The sequence below is a fragment of the Balaenoptera musculus genome, chromosome 8 (assembly GCF_009873245.2).
Source record: "Balaenoptera musculus isolate JJ_BM4_2016_0621 chromosome 8, mBalMus1.pri.v3, whole genome shotgun sequence".
In the NCBI taxonomy this organism is placed as follows: domain Eukaryota; kingdom Metazoa; phylum Chordata; class Mammalia; order Artiodactyla; family Balaenopteridae; genus Balaenoptera; species Balaenoptera musculus.
The window spans coordinates 61,595,593-61,617,296 of NC_045792.1; the positions used below are offsets into that span (position 1 = coordinate 61,595,593).

At 36.8% G+C, this 21,704-nt stretch overlaps 1 protein-coding gene across 1 annotated transcript; it reads left to right on the forward strand.

The window, feature by feature from the left end:
• Positions 1-9,894: 9,894 nt before the first annotated feature.
• On the forward strand, positions 9,895-11,097 carry LOC118899535 (olfactory receptor 481-like). The gene is given in 2 exon segments (XM_036861312.1): positions 9,895-9,921; positions 10,162-11,097. Coding segments are annotated over 2 exon segments (963 nt in total).
• The last annotated feature ends 10,607 nt before the right edge of the window (positions 11,098-21,704 follow it).

Sequence of the window (21,704 nt, forward strand, 5' to 3'; positions counted from 1 at the left end):
GTCCTAGCCATGGCAATCAGAGAAGAAAAAGAAATAAAAGGAATACAAATAGGAAAACAAGTAAAACTGTCACTGTTTGCCAATGACATGATACTATACATAGAAAATCCTAAGGATGCCACCAGAAAACTACTAGAACTAATGAATGAATTTAGTTAGGTTGCAGTATACAAAATTAATGCACAGAAATCTCTTGCATTCCTATACACTAACAACAAAAGATCAGAAAGAGAAATGAAGGAAACAATCCCATTTACCATCGCAACAAAAAGAATAAATACCTAGGAATAAACCTACCTAAGGAGGGAAAAGACCTGTACTCAGAAAACTATAAAATACTGGTGAAAGAAATCAAAGATAACATAAACAGATGGAGAGATATACCATGCTCCTGGATTGGAAGAATCAGTATTGTGAAAATGACTATACTACCCAAAGCAATCTACAGATTCAATGCAATCCCTGTCAAATTACCAATGGCATTTTTCACAGAACTAGAACAAGAAATTTTGCAATTTGTATGGAAACACAAAAGACCCTGAATAGCCAAAGCACTCTTAAGAAAGAAAAACAGAGATGGAGGAATCAGGCTCCCTGACTTCAGACTATACTAAAAAGCTACAGTAATCAAGACAGTATGGTACTGGCACAAAAACAAAAATATAGATCAATGGAACAGGATAGAAAGCCCAGAGATAAACCCACTCACATATGGTCACTTTATCTTTGACAAAGGAGGCAAGAATATACAATGGAGAAAAGGCAGTCTCTTCAATAAGTGGTGCTGGGAAAAATGGATAGATACATGTAAAGAATGAAGTTAGAACACACCCTAACACCATACACAAAATAAACTCAAAATAGATTAAAGACCTAAATGTAAGGCCAGACACTATAAAACTCTTAGAGAAAAACATAGGTACAACACTCTATGACATAAAACACAGCAAGATCCTTTTTGACCCACCTCCTAGAGTAAGGGAAATAGAAACAAAAATAAACAAATGGGACCTAATGTAACTTAAAAGCTTTTGCACAGCAAAGGAAACCATGAACAAGACGAAAAGACAACCCTCAGAATGGGAGAAAATATTTGCAAATGAAGCAACTGACAAAGGATTAATCTCCAAAATACACAAGCAGTTCATGCAGCTCAATATCAAAAAAACAAACAACCCAATCCAAAAATAGTAGGAAGACCTAAATAGACATTTCTCCAACGAAGACATACAGATGGCCAAGAGGCACACGAAAAGATGTTCAACATTACTAATCATTAGAGAAATGCATATCAAATCCAGAATGAGGTATCACCTCACACCAGTCAGAATGGCCATCATCAAAAAATCTACAAATAAATGCTGGAGAGGGTGTGGAGAAAAGGGAACCCTCCTGCACTGTTGGTGGAAATGTAAATTGATACAGACACTATGGAGAACAGTATGGAGGTTCCTTAAAAAACTAAAATAGAACTACCATACGACCCAGCAATCCCACTACTGGGCATATACCCTGAGAAAACCATAATTCAAAAAGATACATGCACCCCAATGTTCATTGCAGCACTATTTACAAGAGCCAGGACATAAAAGCAACCTAAATGTCCATCAACAGATGAATGGATAAAGAAGATGTGGCGCATATATGCAATGGAATATTATTCAACCATAAAAAGGAACGAAATTGAGTTATTTGTAGTGAGGTGGATGGACCTAGAATTTGTCATACAGAGTGAAGTAAGTCAGAAAGAGAAAAATAAATACTGTATGCTAACACATATATGTGGAATTTTAAAAAACGGTACTGACAAACCTAGTGGCTGGGCAGGAATAAAGATGCAGACGTAGAGAATGGACTTGAGGGCACAGTGGGGGAAGGGGAAGCTGGGATGAAGTGAGAGAGTAGCATTGACATATATACACTACCCAATGTAAAATAGATGGCTAGTGGGAAGCTGCTGCATAGCACAAGGAGATCAACTTGATGCTTTGTGACGACCTAGAGGTATGGGATAGAGAGGGTGGGAGGAGGCTCAAGAGGGAGGGGATATGGGGATATATATATATATATATATACATACATACACACACACATATATACATACATACATATAGCTGATTCACTTTGTTGTACAGCAGAAACTAACACAACATTGTAAAGCATTTATACTCCAATGAAGATGTGAAAAAAAAACCTTGAGACAAATGAAAAGGGAAATGCAACTTAGGATATGCAGCTAAAGCAGTACCAAAAAGGAAGTTTATAGCAATAAATATCACATTAAAAAAGAAGAAAAATTTAAAATAAACAACCTGACTTTACATCCCATGGAACTAGAAAAAGAAGAAAAAACTAAACCCAAGCAGAAGGCAGGAAAAAATAAAGATCATAGCAGATGACTTTCAATACCCCCTGAAAGGAGTTCAGGGTGGAGAGAAGAAATGAGGTACTCTGTGCTCTGGAAAAAACTGGGTGAACAGGTCTTCAGATAGTTAGATATTTTCAGGAGTCAATTTTATGAGCCCAATTCTTATATCTCCTCATATCTAGAAAAGCACTAAAATCCTTCATGGTGACGTCTGCTCCTCATGACTAGCAGAAACCTTCTGCAAAAAAATGTGTGCTTGATTGCATGTACTCCCCCTTCACCAAATTCACATATATACTGACCTTTCCCCCCAGTCTCTTTGGAGCAGTTTCTCAGAGCTATCTGAAACGCTGTCTCCTGGGCTATAGTCCTCATTTTGCCCCAAATAAAACATAACTCATAACTCAAAAAAATAAATTAATTAAATAAAGATCATAGCAGAAATAGAGAATAGAAAAATAATTTTAAAAATCTACAAAATTAAGAGTTGTATTTTAAAAAATAAACAAAATAGAGAAATCTGTAGCTAGACTAGGGAAAAAAGAGGCCTCAATAAATAAAATCATAAATGAAAGAAGAAACTTCCCTGGTGGTGCAGTGGTTGAGAATCCGCCTGCCAATGCAGGGGACACGGGTTTGATCCCTGGTCCAGGAAGATCCCACATGCAGTGGAGCAACTAAGCCCGTGTACCACAACTACTGAGCCTGTGCTCTAGAGCCCACAAGCCACAAGTACTGAAGCCCACACGCCTAGAGCCTGTGCTTCACACAAGAGAAGCCACTGCAATGAGAAGCCCGCACACCGCAACGAAGAGTAGCCCCGCTCACCGAACTAGAGAAAGCCCATGCACAGCAACGAAGACCCAACGCAGCCAAAAATAAATAAATTTATTAAAAAAAAAAATGGACACCTCAGAAATAAAAAGTATCATAAGGGATTACACAAACAATTATGTGTGAACAAATTGGATAACCTAGAAAAAATACATAAATGCTAGAAACATACAACTTATCAAGACTGAATCAAGAATAATGTTAAAGTAGAACTATCATATGATCTAGCAATCCCATTTCTGGATATATACCTGAAGGAAATGAAAACATCATCTCAAAGAGATAAATGCACTCCCATGTTTATTGCAGCATTATTCACAATATCCAAGACATGGAAATAACCTAAGTGTCCATCAACAGATGAATGGATAAAGAAAATATGATTGATATATATATATATATATATATATATACACACACACACACACACATATATATCATAATGTATACACACACACACACACAAACACAATGGAATATTATTCAGCCATTAAAAAGCTATCCTGCCTTATGTGACAACATGGATGGACTTTGAGGGCATTAAGCTAAGTGAAATAAGTCAGACAGAGAAAGGCAAGTATTGTATGTTCTCACTTATATGTGGAATCTTAAAAAACCAAAATCATAGAAATAGAGGGTACAATAGAGGCTGTCAGGCTCTGCAGGTGGGGGAAATGGTGAGATGTTTGTCAAAGGGTACAAACTTCCAGCTATAAGATGAATAAGTTCTGGAGATCTAATGTGGAGCATAGTGACTTTAGTAAACAATACTGTATTATATACTTGAAAGTTGTCAAGAAAGCAGATCTTAAATGTTCTCATCACATACACACACAAAAAGATAATTATGTAAGGGGAGGGAGGTGTTAATTAACCATATTGTGGTAATCATTTTGCAATATATATGTGCATCAAATCATCACATTGTATTCCTTAAACTTAATTATGTTACAGGTCAATAGTATCTCAATAAATTGGGGGGAAAAAAAGAGAAAAAGAAAGCCTGAACAGACCAATGACATATAAAGAGATTAAATCAGTAATCAAGAACCTTCCAACAAAGAAAAGCCAAAGATAATTTGGCTTCATGGGTGAATGCTACCACGCATTCAAACAAGAATTATACTAATTCTTCTTAAACTCTTCCAAAAATAGAAGCAGTGAGACCACCTTCAAACTCATTTTATGAGTTCAGCATCACCTCAATAGCAAAGCCATACAAAGACACTACAAGAGTCATCTTCTTCATGATCATGCTAATGACCATATCTGGAAATCTCAGAGTAAGCTTGTCCTTAGCCAGGGCAATTAGGCAAGAAAAAAAAAAAAAAAAGGTGTACAAATCAGGAAAAATTGTCCCTGTTTGCAGACAACATAATTTTATATAGAGAAAACTGGAAAGTCCATCAGAAAATTGTTTGAACTAATAAACAAATTCAATAAAGTTGCAAGATACAAAATCAACATATAAAAATCATTTTCATTACTCTACAATAACAGTGAACTATCTGAAAAGGAAATGAGGAAACAATCTCATTTACTATAATACCAAAAATAAGAAAATACCTAGGAATAAACTTAACTAAGGAAATGAAAGACTTGTATACTGAAAACTACAAAATATTGATAAAAGAAATTAAACAAGACTCAAACATTAAAACATCCTGTGTTCTTGGGTTGGAAGACTTAATATTGCTAAAATATCCATTCTACCCAAAGCAGATTCAATACATCCGTATCAAAGTCCCAATAGAATTTTTTACAGAAATAGAAAAAACAATTCTAAAATTCATATGGAACCACAAAGAACCCCAAATAGCCAAAATAATCTTGAGAAAAAAGGACAAAGCTGTAGGCCTCACACTTCCTGATTCCAAAATATATTACAAAGTTACAGTAATTAAAACAATATGGTACTGGCATAAAGACACAATACAGACCAATGAATAGAATAGTGAACCAAAAATAAATGCATGCATATACAGTCAACTAAGTTTTGACAAGGGCTTCAAGAATAGACAGTGGGCAAAGGATAGTCTCTTCAATAAATAGTGCTGGGAATACTGGATATCCCTAGAGAATAAAATTGACAATTATCTTACACTATACAAAAAAATCAACTCAAAATGGATTAAAGACTTAAATGTAAGACCTAAAACTGTAAGGGTAAAACTCCTGGAAGAAAACATAGGGAAAAGGATTCATGTCATTGGTTTTGGCAATGATTTCTTTGATACCAAACCAAAAGCACAGGCAACAAAAACAAAAATAGACTCGTGAGACTACATTGAACTAAAAAGCTTCTGCACAGCATGGAAATAATCAACAGAGTGAAAAGGCAACTATAGACTAGGAGAAAATATTTGCAAACTATATATCTGATAAGGGGTTAATTTCCAAAATATATAAGGAACTCATAAAACTCTATAGCATAAAAACTAATAACTCGATTTAAAAATGAGCTAAAGACTTAAATAGACTTTTTTCCCAAAGAATACATAGAAATGGCCAACAGGGATATGAAAAGGTGCTCAACATCACTAATCATCAAGTAAATGCAAATCAAAACCAAAATGAGATATCACCTCACATGTGCCTGGATGGCTATTACCAAAAAAAAAAAAGACAATTGTGGGCCAGGATGTAGAGAAAGAGGAAACTCTTGTACAGTTTTGCTGGGAAGGCAAAATGGTGCAGTTGTTATGGAAAACTGTAGAGAGGTCCCTCAAATAATTAAAAATAGAACTGCCATATAATTCACTAATCCCACCTCTAGATATTTACCAAAAGAACTGAAATTAGTATCTCAAAGAGATATTAGGACTCCCTTGTTCATTGCAGCATTATTCATACTAGCCAAGATATGAAAGCAATGTAAATGTCCATCAACAAAGAAATGGATAAACAAATTTTGGTAAACACATACAATAGAATATTATAGTCTTAAAAAAAGAAAGAAATTCTGTAATATGTGACAATATAGATGAACCCAGAGAACACTATGCTAAGTGAAATAAGCTGGTCACAGAAGGACAGTACTGCATGATTCTACTTTATAAGATATCTAAAAGAGTCAAGTTCATAGAATCAAGAGTGGAATGATGGTTGCCAGGGGCTGAGGTTAGAGTGAAATGAGGAGTAGCTAATCAATACACATAAAGTTTGAGTTAAGCAAGATGAGTAAGTTCTAGAGATCTGCTGTAGAACACTGTACCTATAGTTAACAATACTGTATTGTATACTTAAAAACCTACTAAGAGGATAAGTCTCATGCTAAGTTTTTTTTTTTTTTAAAGCAAAGGCTTTTTTTTTCCCTTTAAACATTTATTTTATTTTTGGGCTGTGCTGTGTGTTAGTTGCAGCACGCGGGCTCTAGTTGAGGCATGTGAGCTCAGTAGTTGTGGCCCACGGGCTTAGTTGCCCCATGGCATGTGAGATCTTAGTTCCCCGACCAGGGATCAAACCTGCATCCGCTGCATTGGAAGGCAGATTCTTTACCACTGGACCACCAGCGAAGTCCCTCATGCTAAGTATTCTTACCACAACAGAATGAACATTAAAAAGATCATTCATTTATTCACTCACCCATTCATTCATTTAGTACTGCTATGTACCAGGCACTCTGCAATGTTCTAAGAATAAACTCTTGAACAAGGCAGACATGACTCCCTCCCTCATGGGAGTTGTAGGATAGTAGATAAAAAAGACAAATGCAATTATTTGCTCCAGTACCTACATAATTAGAAGTGTGTAAATGCAAAACATACTTCAGGATTCTTTGAAATTGTTCATCAGGAGAATATGACTTAGTCTACGGTGTCAGAGGAGGTTTCAATAGTGAAATAAATTTAAACCTGAGACCATAAAGGTGACTAGAAGTTAGTCTTCCATTAGAAGGGGTTGTTGAGTGATGAATACAATTATAAAATGGTTTGTAGTTGGGTAAAGATAGAGATGTGGGAGTATCTAGTTATCTTTAGGTCATAACACAGTGCCTGATACATAGAAAGACTTTTTAAAAATTGTTTAACACTAATTTAACAAACATCTATTTACTGCCATCTATATTCCCAATATTTCACCATTTAAAAAGGGATACAAAATAATTTGTCATGGACACTACATCTTCACTCCAGGGAAAGAGCACGATCTTCAACTATAATGGGTATTAATTAAATGGTGTGAACAAAATGTTAGGAGGAGGGCAGGGGTGAAGGGAATTTAATTCTCCCAGGTGTCATCTGGAATGTTTTTTGTATCACTCATCAGCCACAGTTGGGTTTCCTTAAAGCCTAAAGGAGCTGTGTCTTTCTAGGAGAGCTGGAACCTCGCAGCATGTCCATTTCATAACTTGTTGGAGTTGAGATCTTTGAGCTGTCAGAGTCTCATTATGTGGATTATCAGGCTTAACTTTGTTCTGAAGGTTATTGATCTATAGGCTCCTTCAAGCCCAGAATCAAAGGAGCCTGACCTTCAACGTAGAGAGTGTTCTGCTATGTGGCCATGGTCTAAGAACCCAGCCAGAATCAATTGTGGCCATGTATCTTGGACAACCTGCTAGTCAATGTGGCAGCTGTGTATGGCAGGGTGATAAGAAAAATGTTAGTGTGAGCTTCATGGTTCTATTAGAACGCATACATGTTGGTAGCTCACTGGGGAGAGGGAAGTTCATGTATGTGAGAAATGTCTACAGCCAACAAGCCCGGTGTGTATCTCAAGTGTCCTAGTACAATTCTATAATACATATGGAAATTTTATACAATTTTTAAAAATGTATGTCACTTAGAATGTTGATAATAATACTGCAATTCCATTAGATGCATATTTGTAAACTAAATTGTACTAGCGAACCCAAATCTAAACACACGTGATATGAAAACCTGGACCACTGACTATAGCCACATTTCAGAAATGCCACAAATTGTCACAACCATATTAGTCATGTTGATCTAATAATCAACTTCAAGGATAGTAAAATGTTATGTTTTACAATTTAATTAAACCAAAATTTTCATTTTTTTCCATTTAACTAAAAAAATTAATGGAACCTGAGGGTATTTAGAAAATATTTTATTTATACACTTTTACATAATCATGTTTACATGTTATTTCTATCCCAGTAGATGTATACATGTAATTTCTCTATCCCAATAGATTCTCAATGAAGTTTTCCAAAACAAGTGAAGTAATTAATTTGTAATTACAAGTGAAATAGGTGATTTGGGCCTTATCCTAAATGACACCAACCTCACTGAAATGTGCCTTTGCTGTACAGCAACAATTCCTTGGAGACTATCACTAGTGTTGCAGTGGATGTATCACTAGTTCATACATGTTCACTTTTAAGGATACAGACATATTTGATTCTCTTCTATGCACCAGAAATTACAAGTTGATTATTTCAAGCAAACTATTAGTAATTGAGCATTTATTTGTTGTGTTAACAGTGCTGGGAGTTATCACCCACATCATGTAATTTAACCCAAGAATCACATGAGGTATGTATTATCTCCTTTTTACAGGTAAGGAAACAGAAGAGCAAACATTTCTTATAACTTGCCTATGATTTCATAGACAGCAAGAGGCAGAGCTAGAAACTGATCCTAGATCTGCATGGCTCCAAAGTCCATGGTATTCTGCATGTCACTTTGCCTTCCACGCTGGTACTCATATCCAACTTTGAAAACATTTGTGTGTTTCATACATCTATTTTCTTTAAAGATATAAAATTCATTTCAGGTTTGGGTCTTTGTCTACTTAAAAAAGCCAGAACTTGATAATTCATATACATAATCCTAGTACCATTCATACTATAACATACCATTGTCATGACTCACATGTAACACTGAGTAGAATGTGTGTGGTTGCTGACAGTATGTATGTATGTTTTCTTAATTCTTAAGATACAGTTTCTTGAAAAAACAAATTATTCATAAGAATATGTTGATCTTTAAATTAGAGGAGCCATGGGAATGACTGAAGGTAATTAACACATTCTCACCTGCCCTTGATCGTGTGATCTATTTTGAAGTAAGGGAGCATTATTCTGAAATACTAATCTTTCTTTCAGTCTAATTTCCTAGCTTTCCTTGCCGGCTACCTCTATTCCTACCTTCGTAACTACCCCTTCCTCCCATCCTCATCATGTGCCCCTACTCCTTATTTCTATATAGTTGCTTAATAGAAACCAAAACTTAACTAACCCAAGTCCCAAAATATTTCAGTTCACTTTGCATTTAATCCTCACCCATAAAAATATCCAGACTCTTCTTATTGTTTCATACAATCCCATAAGTATGAAAAGGTATGGTATAGAAGATAAGTCCTGGAAGATTTTGCAAAATATCCAAGATGTTTATCTCATAAAAACAGTAAAAATTCTATTTCCCTTCCATCTTGAACATGAACACCTTCCTGCCCTTGCTATCAAATATTATAACTAAGGATGTGATATTTTTTATTCCAGGAAAAAGATCAAGTAAGAAAGCGATGTCGAAGTCAGCATCGTATTTTTTGGCCCAATCAGTTGGATAAATGGAGATAGCATTTACTAAGGCAGAGATTGCTAAATAGAGGCACATTTGGGATGGGGCTGGAAAATCAAGAGCTGGTCTTTCTTTGAAAATTTAGGTTATTTACAGTTCATGTTATTACAATCGATACTGCTGTAAACATTCTTTTACATATCGCCCATGCACATGGGTAAGATTTACCCCATGGTATACAAATAGGAGTAAAATAGCTGAGTCCTAAGGTAATCAAGTCTTCAGTTTTAATATTTTCATGGAAATTGAAAAGAAAATTTATATGCACAAGTATTCTATAAGTGAGGCAAATTTACCATTTAAAATATTTATAAGGTTATATTTAGGTTATGCTTAGGTATATAAATGCGGGGTCATTTCAGTCAATTTAGTCTCCTCTGGTTCTGATGTCAGTAGGCACTGTTAAATGAATAGGTGGAGACTGCAAACCATACAACAGTGACCGAGTTCATTATTTTGGGATTAACAGATAATCCCACACTATGTGCCATCTTCTTTGAGATTTTTCTAGTTTATATAGTTACCGTAGTGGGAAATATCAGCACAATCACCTTAATCCGAAGTAGCCCACAGCTTCCCATGCCTATGTACCTTTTCCTCAGCCATTTGGCCTTTGTAGACATTGGGTATTCCACATCAGTCACACCAATCATGCTGATGAGTTTCTTAAGAGAGAGAACTGCCATCCCAGTCACTGGCTGTATAGCTCAGCTTGGCTCTGATGTCACCTTTGGGGCTACAGAGTGCTTCCTGCTGGCCACCATTGCCTACAATCACTATGGGTCCATCTGCTCTCCCTTGCTCTACTCCATCCACATGTCCCCAGTGGTCTGCTTCTTCCTGTTGGAGGCCTCCTACTTGGGTGGATGCATAAATGCTTCTTCATTTACAGGCTGTTTGATGAATCTCTCCTTCTGAGAACCAAATAAAATGAACCATTTTTTCTGTGACCTCTTCCCACTCTTGAAGCTTTCTTGCAGCCATGTTTCTATTGCTGAAATATCTCCTGCCATCTCTTCTGCATCAGTCCTCATAAGCACGCTATTTACCATAATCGTGTCGTACAGCTACATCCTCCACTCAATCCTGAAGATGCACTCTACTGAGGGGAGGAAGAAGGCCTTCTCTACCTGCATTTCCCACCTCACTGCAGTCACTTTGTTTTACAGGACAGTTTTGTTTGTTTACGTAATGCCCAAATCGAGCTATTCAGCTGATCAGGTCAAAGTGGCATCTGTAATCTACATAGTGGTGGTCCCCATGCTGAACCCCCTCATCTGCAGTCTGAGGAAGAAGGAGGTGAAAGAGGCTATGAGAAAACTAATGGCTAGAGCACATTGGTTTTCCTGAATTAAATCAGATATAAATCTATAAATAACAAACCATTAATTTGGGGAACATTTTTGATGGATATTTTAATGATATTTATCATTAACTTTATCACTTTTATAGTGATAAGCTCCTGTAAATATAAAACTCCAATGTTTACTTCTATTTATAAAGTTAAGTGTATCATTAACATGGATGTCTGCTTGGTTCAAATTAAATATAGAATTTTCAAGTTAAGAATACCTTTGGAAAATAATTTCTACTTAAAATTCCATTTACCAATGATAGAGTCCTATTTAAATGGAGACAGATCTCAACCAAAGATCAAATTTACTTGAATACCATCTTGTAAAATAACATTCAGGAAAGAAACTTCTGCCCAACAATGTATAATAGGTGACAATATTGACAGGTCAGCAGTTAAGGGTACTTCCTTTAAAGGTACTGCCCTCCCTTGGTCAATGGATATTTCAACTTTTGGAAACATAGATGTTAGTGTCTCAGAAAAGCTTTTATTTATTTTTACTTTATTTAAGCCAAAGCAAAGATTATGATTCCTCTGTTTGACAATTAAAAGATCCAACCCAGATAACACAGAAGAAACTGTATAAATTTCAGCCGACTCCTCTCATAGGTGGTCTTACCAGATGAATACTAGAGTAGGATTTTGGACGCTGACATTTCTTTGGAGTGGGAGGCTGGGATGTTGGGACTTTCTTTTAACAACAGTCGTTAGGTAGGAAATATGAAATTTTGTTTTAGGCAAAGAATATCCACCACACATTTTGTACTGTTTCTCAAGGAGTTGTCCACTGTCACTACTTCTTCCACTGCCCTTTTTGAAGGTGCTTATGATCCAGTTTGGTTATAGCAATTGTCTCTAAATTGATTCCCTTCCTCCTGTACTCCTATCACAATGCTTATGATTAATATTTTAGCTAGTATATTTTATTTCTAGCATATTAATAATGTCAGACAAATTCTGAGACAGTTTGGAGGGATCACTTTACAAGCTGACTTCCTATTCCTGGGCTCTTCACTGACCAGATCAAGGAAACTTTCTGCTTGGAAGCCTCTTTGTGGGATTTCTCTGGTCCTGCTTCCCCACTCATACTTCTTTCATCAATTACAGGCCTATAACCCCACCAGTGCAATAATTCTGGGGCAACAGCCAGCACAGACACTGTCCCCTGCAAAGAGAAGGAACTCAAGGTATGACTTCAGTCTTGGAAAGGGCCACCTTAGAGTTGTGGTGGGTGCTCTGCACTCTGGTGGTTGACGTTTTTTATTGACTGTTTCTGGCAGTCTTCCTCTTTACATTTCCCACTATTTCTTGCTTTTCACCAGAGTTCATCCTTAGCCCTCTGCCTTTCTCTCCATCCCCCATGGTCTTCTTGGGTGAGCTCATCCCATGAGCTCAGGTGCCACCTGTGTGGTGACAGTATCCCTACCTCCAAACACAACCTTCCTTGGAGGACAGATGAACTTCTTCACTGGCCTTTTCCTCAAGACTCTCAAACTCATTGTGCCCTCACTGAATTTTTTATATTTCTCCCCAAACTATTCCTTCCCTTCTGTTCCTTTCTCAATAAATGGCAACTCTTTTTTAAAAAAAATAAATTTATTTTTATTTATTTTTGGCTGTGTTGGGTCTTTGTTGCTGTGCGTGGGCTTTCTCTAGCTGTGGCGAGCGGGGGCTACTCTTTATTGTGGTGCGTGTGCTTCTCATTGCAGTGTCTTCTCTTGTTGTGGAGCACGGGCTCTGGAGCGCAGGCTCAGTAGTTGTGGTGCATGGGCTTAGTTGCTCTGTGGCATGTGGGATCTTCCCAGACCAGGGATCGAACCCATGTCCCCTGCATTGGCAGGCGGATTCTTAACCACTGTGTCACCAGGGAAGTCCCAATAAATGGCAAATCCTTGTGAGGTTTAGTACTCCAACAAATTTGGGGTGACCCTCACTGCACACCCATCAAAATGGTCTACTCCCCTCCATCCCTTTCCTCCTCTCAGATGAAATACATGTCACACGTTGACCTATTCCTTATCTATTTTGTGTAGGCACATAAACAGTCCCTGATTGATTGTGATAAATCCACGCATTTTTCCTTTTTATTTCCACTCTAAGGGAATTCAAATAATTCAATCACCCAGATGTAGGGAGTGAGGTGTGGCACTATTACAGTCTTTATTGGAGAGGATATACATTGCCATTCTTTTTCTAGAACTTCCAAGATTGCCAGCAAACCACTAGAATCTAAGCAAGAAGCAAAGAACAGATCCCAGAGCCCTCAGAGAGAACCAACCCTGCCGACAACTTCATCTTAACTTTTAGCCTCCAGAACTGCGAGACAATACATTTCTGTTGTTTAAGCCACCTACTTTGTGGTACTTTTGTTACAGCTGCCCTCACAAACTAATACAATTGCATATCTAGTTTTCCCTTCAAAATCTACCATCAGCTAATTTAATCCTAGAGGAAGAGGAAGTGAAGGCTTAGAAAGATGTCAGGAATGTTATGCTAATGGATGTCGCTCCAAAAGGGGAAAAAAGTATATTAGGAGTGGTACAAAGCATCTCCCCTAAACAGTGTGTCAAAAACTAAGGATCAAGGACACCCCTGTGGGGACAATAAAAAACTCCTTTTGTAAGATTTTGTTTGGAAGTTCCCTACTTACTATGGATTATAGATTGTTACATAGAAGGCAGGATTTGATTGGGGAAATTTTAAAAGATCCTGAACTGTTGTGATATTAAAAGATTCTTAGTTCATATAAATTTCAGGAAGATTTTCTTCTTCTGAAATGGACTGGGACTTATGAAGTCACTGACATTTCCCAGATTCTGTAAAATACTCACTCTGTAGTGGAATGCTGGAGAAGATTGAAAGCAAAGGGGCAAGAGGTAATTTCTTGGGGGTGAGGAAATCATTGTATATTGTGATTGGGTTGGTGGTTATACTTGTCAAGTCATCAACCTGTATATTTAAATTGTTCATATGTAGATTATACTTCAATAAAGTTGCTATTTTAGAAGGTATTACAAGAGAGTACCCTTTCTTTTTTCCATTTTAATCTGAGTCTATAGGAAGTGGTGACAGTATCATCATCTAACTACGCATGTAGGCCAATTGAGTTTCTTAATTATTTCTCAAACATGTTCCCTTACCTAGTGTACCTCCTCTAGTTTCCTATATATTTATTCTTTTTGGTGACCTTCATTCCTTTCTTTAAACCTTACACCTATATCAGCATTAATTTTACTTCTGCTTTAAAAAAAACTTTATTATTTCTTCTTTTAATGCAGGTTTGCTTGTGATGCATTTTAACAGATTTTTTTAATCACATAAAAGGTCTTTACTGCACCTTCATTTTTGAGAGATATTTCTATTTTAGGTAGAATTCTAGGTTACTAGTAAAAAAATCTTTGAGCACTTTTAAGATTTAATTTTCTTGCTTCCATCAATACTCTCCAAAACTCAGCTATTAGTCATTTGATTTTTTTTTGAAGGGAATATGTCTTTTACTTCTCCTCTGGAAGCTTTTAACATTCTTCTTTTGTTTTGGGCTTCCTGTAGTCTTTTTATGATTTCCTTGAGTGTAGTTTTTCTTATACTTATCATGTTTGGAATCTGCAAAGTTTCTTGAATTTGTGGCTCATGGTCATTCATCAGTTTGGAAAATTATCATTGAATATTTCTTCAAAAATTTCTCTACTTTTTTCTAGAAGTTCATTACACATATGTTAGATCTTTTCATAATTTCTTATTCAGCTCTCACACTCTTTTTGTATTTTTGATGATTTTTTCTTTGTCTTGTAATGTGTATGTTTTCTACTAACCTACCTTTCAGTTTACTACTCATCTTTTCTGCTGTGTCCAATCTACTATTAACCCAACAGCTGAATTCCTAATTTATTTTGTTTTTCATTTTTAAGATTTAAACTTGATTCCTTTTCTTTTATATTCATTTCTGTGGTGTGACTCTTCATATTATTCCCCTATTTTTCTTAGATGTATTATTATTTATTTAATATTTAAGTACCTAGTTTATATGCATTTGGTCCTATCTTGTGGCGTATCTTATCTTTTTTTTTAATTGATGAGCAATGTGGATAAAAAATTTTAGAGGTTCTAGATGAGATTATCTTCCTCCGTACTGTTTTCAGTTTTATTCTAGCAGAAAAATAAAGCACTGGCTTGATCCCTTTGAGGAAATGAAAATAGAGTGCCCAAAGGGGTCATTCACATAAAAAAAGAACTGATATCTCCATGTACAGTATAACTCCTAAACTTGCATCCTAATAGAATGTGGTGGTTGGGTGTTGGACTTTGTTGGGGATAATCTATTTCTGGTTTGGCCTTATTTCTAGGATGCAGCAATTCCTCCTAAGGTGTAGTACTTCAGGACTCTCAAATAAAAGCATAAGGTGTTATGGGGCTCTCTACCTTAAACAGCCTATCTATCAAACTCTATCAAACCAGTAATGCAAAATGCCAAAATCTCTGCTAAGATCATCAGGCTCTCACAGGCTGATTTCCACTTGGTGTTTGATATCTCACCAGCCCAAGTGCAACTTGGTAGTAGCCAAATTCCATAATGAGGAATTATATGTAGGATTTCAGGCTCACTTTTCTGTAGCTTTTTCCTCTCCAGGATCTTGGCCTCACAAGTCTTAGGCATCTTTGACCTCAAAGTTCTACGTACTTACCCTACCTCACTGCCAAAAGCCCCAGGCTGTGTCTTTTTGCTCGGTCTCTATTCCTCATAATATCATTTGGCAAATGCATTTATTTGTGAGGCTCAAGAAAGGCTTTACCAGAGAAATGACATTTAAACTGAGACATAAGGAAAAAAAAAGAGTTAACTGGTCATTGAGAGCTGGTAATGCAGTTGCAGAAACTTTGGTGGGTGGGTAAAAGTAGTGATGTGGGAGGTTGAACTAATTATCCTTAGCTCAAAGTACAGTGTCTGGTACACAGCAAGCATTCAACAAATGTCTGTTGGTTAAACATTAACTCTAATTCAATGAATATTTATTTAGTGTCTCTTTTATATCTAGCACGAGGTTATGAACTGAGGAAACAAAGTTAAATAGGTTATGTGCTTTTCTTTCAAGAAGTTCACAACAAAGAAATGTTTCTTAAAAATACAATGGTTTCCATTCAAGTGGTATGAATAAAGTGCTAGTTGACATGTTCTTTTAACCTTCAAAACAATTTTAAGATGTTTTTATTTTTTTAATAAAATTTATGATTTAAAGTGTTCAGCATGATGTTTTGACATACATATACATAGTGAAGTGATAAATACAACCAAGCTAACATATCCATCTAGTCACATCTTTTTATCTTTTTTAGGTGTGATAAGAGTAACTTAAATTTACTCTTAAAAAATATCCAGTATAAAATACAGTATTATTAACTACAGTTATAATGCTCTACATTCGATCTCTATAACTTATTCGTCCTATATAACTGTAACTTTGTACACTTTGACCAGCATCTCCCCATTCCCTCCATTTCCCCAACTCTGGTAACTACCATTCTATTCTCTGCCTCTATGAATTTGACTTTATTAGATTTCACTTATAAGTGAGCTCATGCAGTATTTTTCCTTCTGTGTCTGGCTTATTTCATTTAGCACAATGTCTCCAGGTACACCTATGATGTCACAAATGGCAAGAGTTCCTTCTTTCTTAATGGCTGAATAATATTTCATTGTGTATATATTCTACATCTATTGACGCAATCACGTGGTTGTTTTTTTCATTCTATTAATATGGTGTATCACACTGATTGATTTTCATACGTTAAACCAACCTTGCATCGCAGGGATAAATACCATTTGGTCAAAATTTTGAGTCTTGGGGCTTCCCTGGTGGTGCAGTCGTTGAGAATCTGCCTGCCAATGCAGGGGACACGGGTTCGAGCCCTGGTCTGGGAAGATCCCACATGCCGCGGAGCAACTAGGCCCGTGAGCCACAATTGCTGAGCCTGCGCGTCTGGAGCCTGTGCTCCGCAACAAGAGAGGCCGCGATGATGAGAGGCCCGCGCACCGTGATGAAGAGTGGCCCCCGCTTGCCACAACTAGAGAAAGCCCTCGCACAGAAACGAAGACCCAACACAGCCATAAATAAATAAATCAATCAATAAAAATTAAAACTTAAAAAAAAATTTTTTTGAGTCAAAATAATGAACGAAATAAAAAGTTTAGATAATTACATGAGGAGGCAGAGACGTTTACACCAAACAAGGACATTTGTGAAAATGGAATGGTGAAGTTTATGAAATGGTTGGTCAGAGAACCTCTAGCCAAACTTTAATTCAATGTTGAGCAAAGAATGAGAACTGTGGACCCAATAGGCTCCGACACCGCCTATAGTCAATGGAGCTATGATTTGAATCTCAGCTGCAAGCCTTTTGGGAGCTCTCTCCACCAGTATTCACTTATTCACAACTCTCGGCTTCATCTCTTTGAAATTCTCTTTGTTTGCTGGGGTTTCTCCTATATGTTTTACTTTCATTCTGGAATCTCCTTTCTATTCCACCCATCAACTTTTCCCAGAGTACATGCTCCACCTCTCCATCTTAACCAAACCTAGTTGTCCGAGGAGAGCACATATGCTTCTCAGCAATATTGAAGAGAAGCTGCTCACTCCTATTCTACAGGTATCTGCACACAATGTTGACATTCTCCTAGCTCCTTACCATATTTCTAAATCATTTATTGGCAATCTGCATGACAAAACATTTCACTCATTGACACTGACACCAATACTATCCAGATATGAAACAATATACTATTGTTTTCAGAGTCCTTTACTGACCACCCAGTTTCTTCTCATTTATTAAAGACTTTGCCACCAGCCCCTTGATTCTTTCTCCCATCTCGGTCCCTCAGTCCTGCCACAGCATTGGTAACATCACTCACCATACGGATTTGCCATTAGACAATGTGACCTCAAAATGCCAAGCCTTCCCTACAGCATCTCCCTAAGTATCCACGTGAGAACCTTACAACAATGGCCTCGATTAGATTCAGGTATTTATAGCAACTTCCACCTCTGTGGTTTTAATAAATTCCAAGCTATTTATCTTTGTCTATGCTGTAACTCAAACAGCTTTTGAATTATTTGCTTTTTGTGGAAGTTCATTATGAAACCATCTAGTCTACTCCTTTGTTGGGGGTTGGAAAGAACAGCTCTTTGACAGACGTCTATATTATTCCTGGAATTTGGTATGTTAAAAATGCATATTTCTTCTGCAGTAACTTTCATTTTATTTTATTTTTTTTTCAGAAATTCATCCATTCCCATCTAGTTTCCATGTTTCTTTGAATAGAGTTAAACAGGTATTTTCTTAAAATGTTTTGAAATTTCTCTGCATTGTGGTCTTTCACTCATTTCAACGCTAAATTTGTGTGTTTGTGCTTTCTCCTTTTTTGATTAAGTAAATCAGTGATCTTTCTCTTTCCCCTCCTTCTCTCTCTCGCTCTGTTTCTCTCTCCCTCTCTCTTTCCTTCTTCCTTCTTTTCCTTTTTAATATAATTTTCTTCCTTCTCCAAAGGAAACCAAAATTATGAAAATACAGTATTCTAAAACATTTTTGATACATTTACTACATACATATGTGCATGTGTGTATGCACATATGTGTATATATGTATATGTACATATATATGTAATAACATTTTAGAATATTTTATTTCATTTTAAAATATTTTAAAGCTACATCTGGTTTCATAGTAAGAAAGAAGTGAGACCAGAGCATATCAGGCAGTTAGAACACTTTAATTGCTTTGTATACAAAGGGATGATTTTTATTGGAAGTACTCCACTTTCTCCACTTTAATTTATCAATGCTCTGTAAAAATTTTAAAAAGTGTTCAGAGCTCTTTTATTTACCATCTAGGGGAAAACCTACATATATTGCCTAGTACTTTCTTTAGGGATATTTTCATTTCTTTGTTTCTTAGACTGTAAAGAATGGGATTAAGCAGAGGTGTCAGTACTGTATATGTCACAGCCATCATATCTTCACGGAATGAGTCACTGTCCTTGGGTCTCAGATAGACAAAGCCAGCAAATCCATAGTGTATGCACACCACAGTGAGGTGGAAGGAGCAAGTTGAGAAGGCCTTATACCTCCCCTGGGCAGATGGCATCCTCATAACTATGGACCCAATGAAGACACAGGAAATCATAATGAAAATAAAGCTCCCCACCAAAACAAAGGCAGTGAAGGCAAGAAGAACCATTTTCTGAAAAAAGGTGTAATCACAGGCAAGGGAGACTACAGATGTAATGTCACAAAAAAAGTGCTTGATGGTGCTGGAGTCACAGAAAGACAAGTTGAATACTACAAGGACAATGCACCGTGACACCACAATCCCAGTAACACAAGAAGCTGTCATGAGCTGAAAGCAGATCTTTTGGGTCATCAAGATGGTGTAGTGCAGCGGGTTGTGAATAGCAGTGTAATGGTCATAGGACATGGCAGCCAAGAGTAAGCAGTTGTTACCTCCCAAGCCAAAGAAGAAAAACATCTGTGTGGCACACTCAGGAAGAGAAATGGTCTTGCTTTCTGATAGCAAGTCCACTAGCATGCAGGGGATGATTACCATAGTGGTACAGGTTTCTGAAAAGGACAAACCACAGAGGAAAAAGTACATGGGGGTGTGAAGATTGTGATTGCGCTTGATGGCCACCATTATGGACACAGTTGCAACTAGGATGGTCACATGAGAGAAGAAAATCATCACGAAGGAGAGATCTTGCAGGTCTGGAAAACTGGAAAATCCCCACAGAAGGAATGTGCTCACTGTGGTATGATTGTCCATCCTCCTGGTGCACATAACAACTCTCCTCCAAAGGTGCAGAGGTTCTTGGGGTCAAGACTCTGATAAGATTGTAGAAAGCACTGACGTCACCTGGCCTTTAATTGAGGACATTGACAGACAACTCTTAATGAGAAAGCCTGAGAAATGGAAGGTAAATGTACTTGGCTGAATTCCAGGTCAGGACTCAGAGTGATGAAGAAAAAGATTCTCATGGGAGAATGTATGTAAATGCCATAGAGTAGTCCCAAATATATTCTGGGAACCCCCTAATTTATCACCCCTTTCTATCTTCTACAGTCAGAATCTGAATGAATGAGGGAAATATGAAAAAAAAAGTTCATTTTCTCACCTACAGGAGTATGAGGAGTAAAGGGTATACAATGTTTACGTGTGGTCTAATCACAGCCTGGCATACATAAGTACTTAACAATGTTGACTGAATCAATACTAACTTAAGGAGAAGTAAGGAAAATTTTTTGAATGGCTTCCAAACATTCTTGGAAAATAATTCTATCCTCAGAGGTGCTCTCCAGAAGGCAGTGGCTGCTTGGCTGACAATTATGCTAATGACTTAATAAGTGAATTTACCATTTTGAAATTTGTACTATTTTCTGTACATAACAATGAGTTGACGTGGAGTTTTTCAATAATTGTCTGTCATTCAGGCAGATCTTGGAAGCAAAATGGTTATGGAGAGACTATTCTCATCCTGGATGGCTCATTTGGTTCATGATGTTCTGATCAATTCTTGAGCTTTCAGGAAAACTTCCAGGATAAATCTAGCTGATATACTGGTGGACAGGATTTCTTTGCAGCACAGCTCTTTTAAGAACTCAACTTCCTCAGGTGCTTTTCATCCATTGTTAAAATATCCACTCTGTGTTTGGGATGACAGCATGAAAGTAACACACAGAGTTTCCAAACAATACAGAGCTTGGTTTCAGGCACTATTGTTAGGGAATGAAAGGAAAACAGTGAGAAGACATTGGTGTGGGGTTGTAGGTTGGGGAAAGACTGGTAGAGACAACACTGGAAAGTATTTTGTAGGATCCACAAAGCTTGAAGAAAAAAGAAAATATACCTTTATCTGGAAAGTTTGTGTGTTCTTTATGTACTGAAATACTGGAAAAAATTTACAAGGCAGTGATGCAGGTAACCAGTATTTATTCAAAATCTGAAATATGCTGTGTGTTTGATAGAATTTTCTCACTAGGTTTCTCCCAACAATTCTGTGTGGTAGGTATTTCAATCCTGATGCTACAAAAATTGAAACCAAGGTACAGGTTCCTTAATTGACTATGCAAAGTCAATGAATTAATTCCAAAAATATTTAGTTAATGTCTATGATGTATTAGTCAATTCTCTGATGGGAAATATAACATGTGATAAGACACATATGACCTCTCCTATCTCAGACTGAGAAAAATGCCATGAAGAGAATTAAAGGAAAGTGATATGAGAGTGTGGGACTAGGTGGCTACTTCCAATTGTAGAGTCAGGAAAGCCTTTTCTATGGAACTGATACTTACTTTGCGACTAGAATTGATAAGCATGCACCATATAAGATCTAGGGGTAAAACATGACACTCGTTTGAAACACTACTGCAAAGACCCCATGGTGGGAATGAGCTTGACATATTTAAAGAATATCAAGATAGCCAATGTAATCAGAACATCTCTCTCATTTATTCTCTTAAATACCTTACGGGATAAACAGTAGTATTGTCTTCATGTTTGAAATAAGGAAATTATGGCTTAGGGAGTTACTTAATTTGTGAAGGTGATAAAGTTT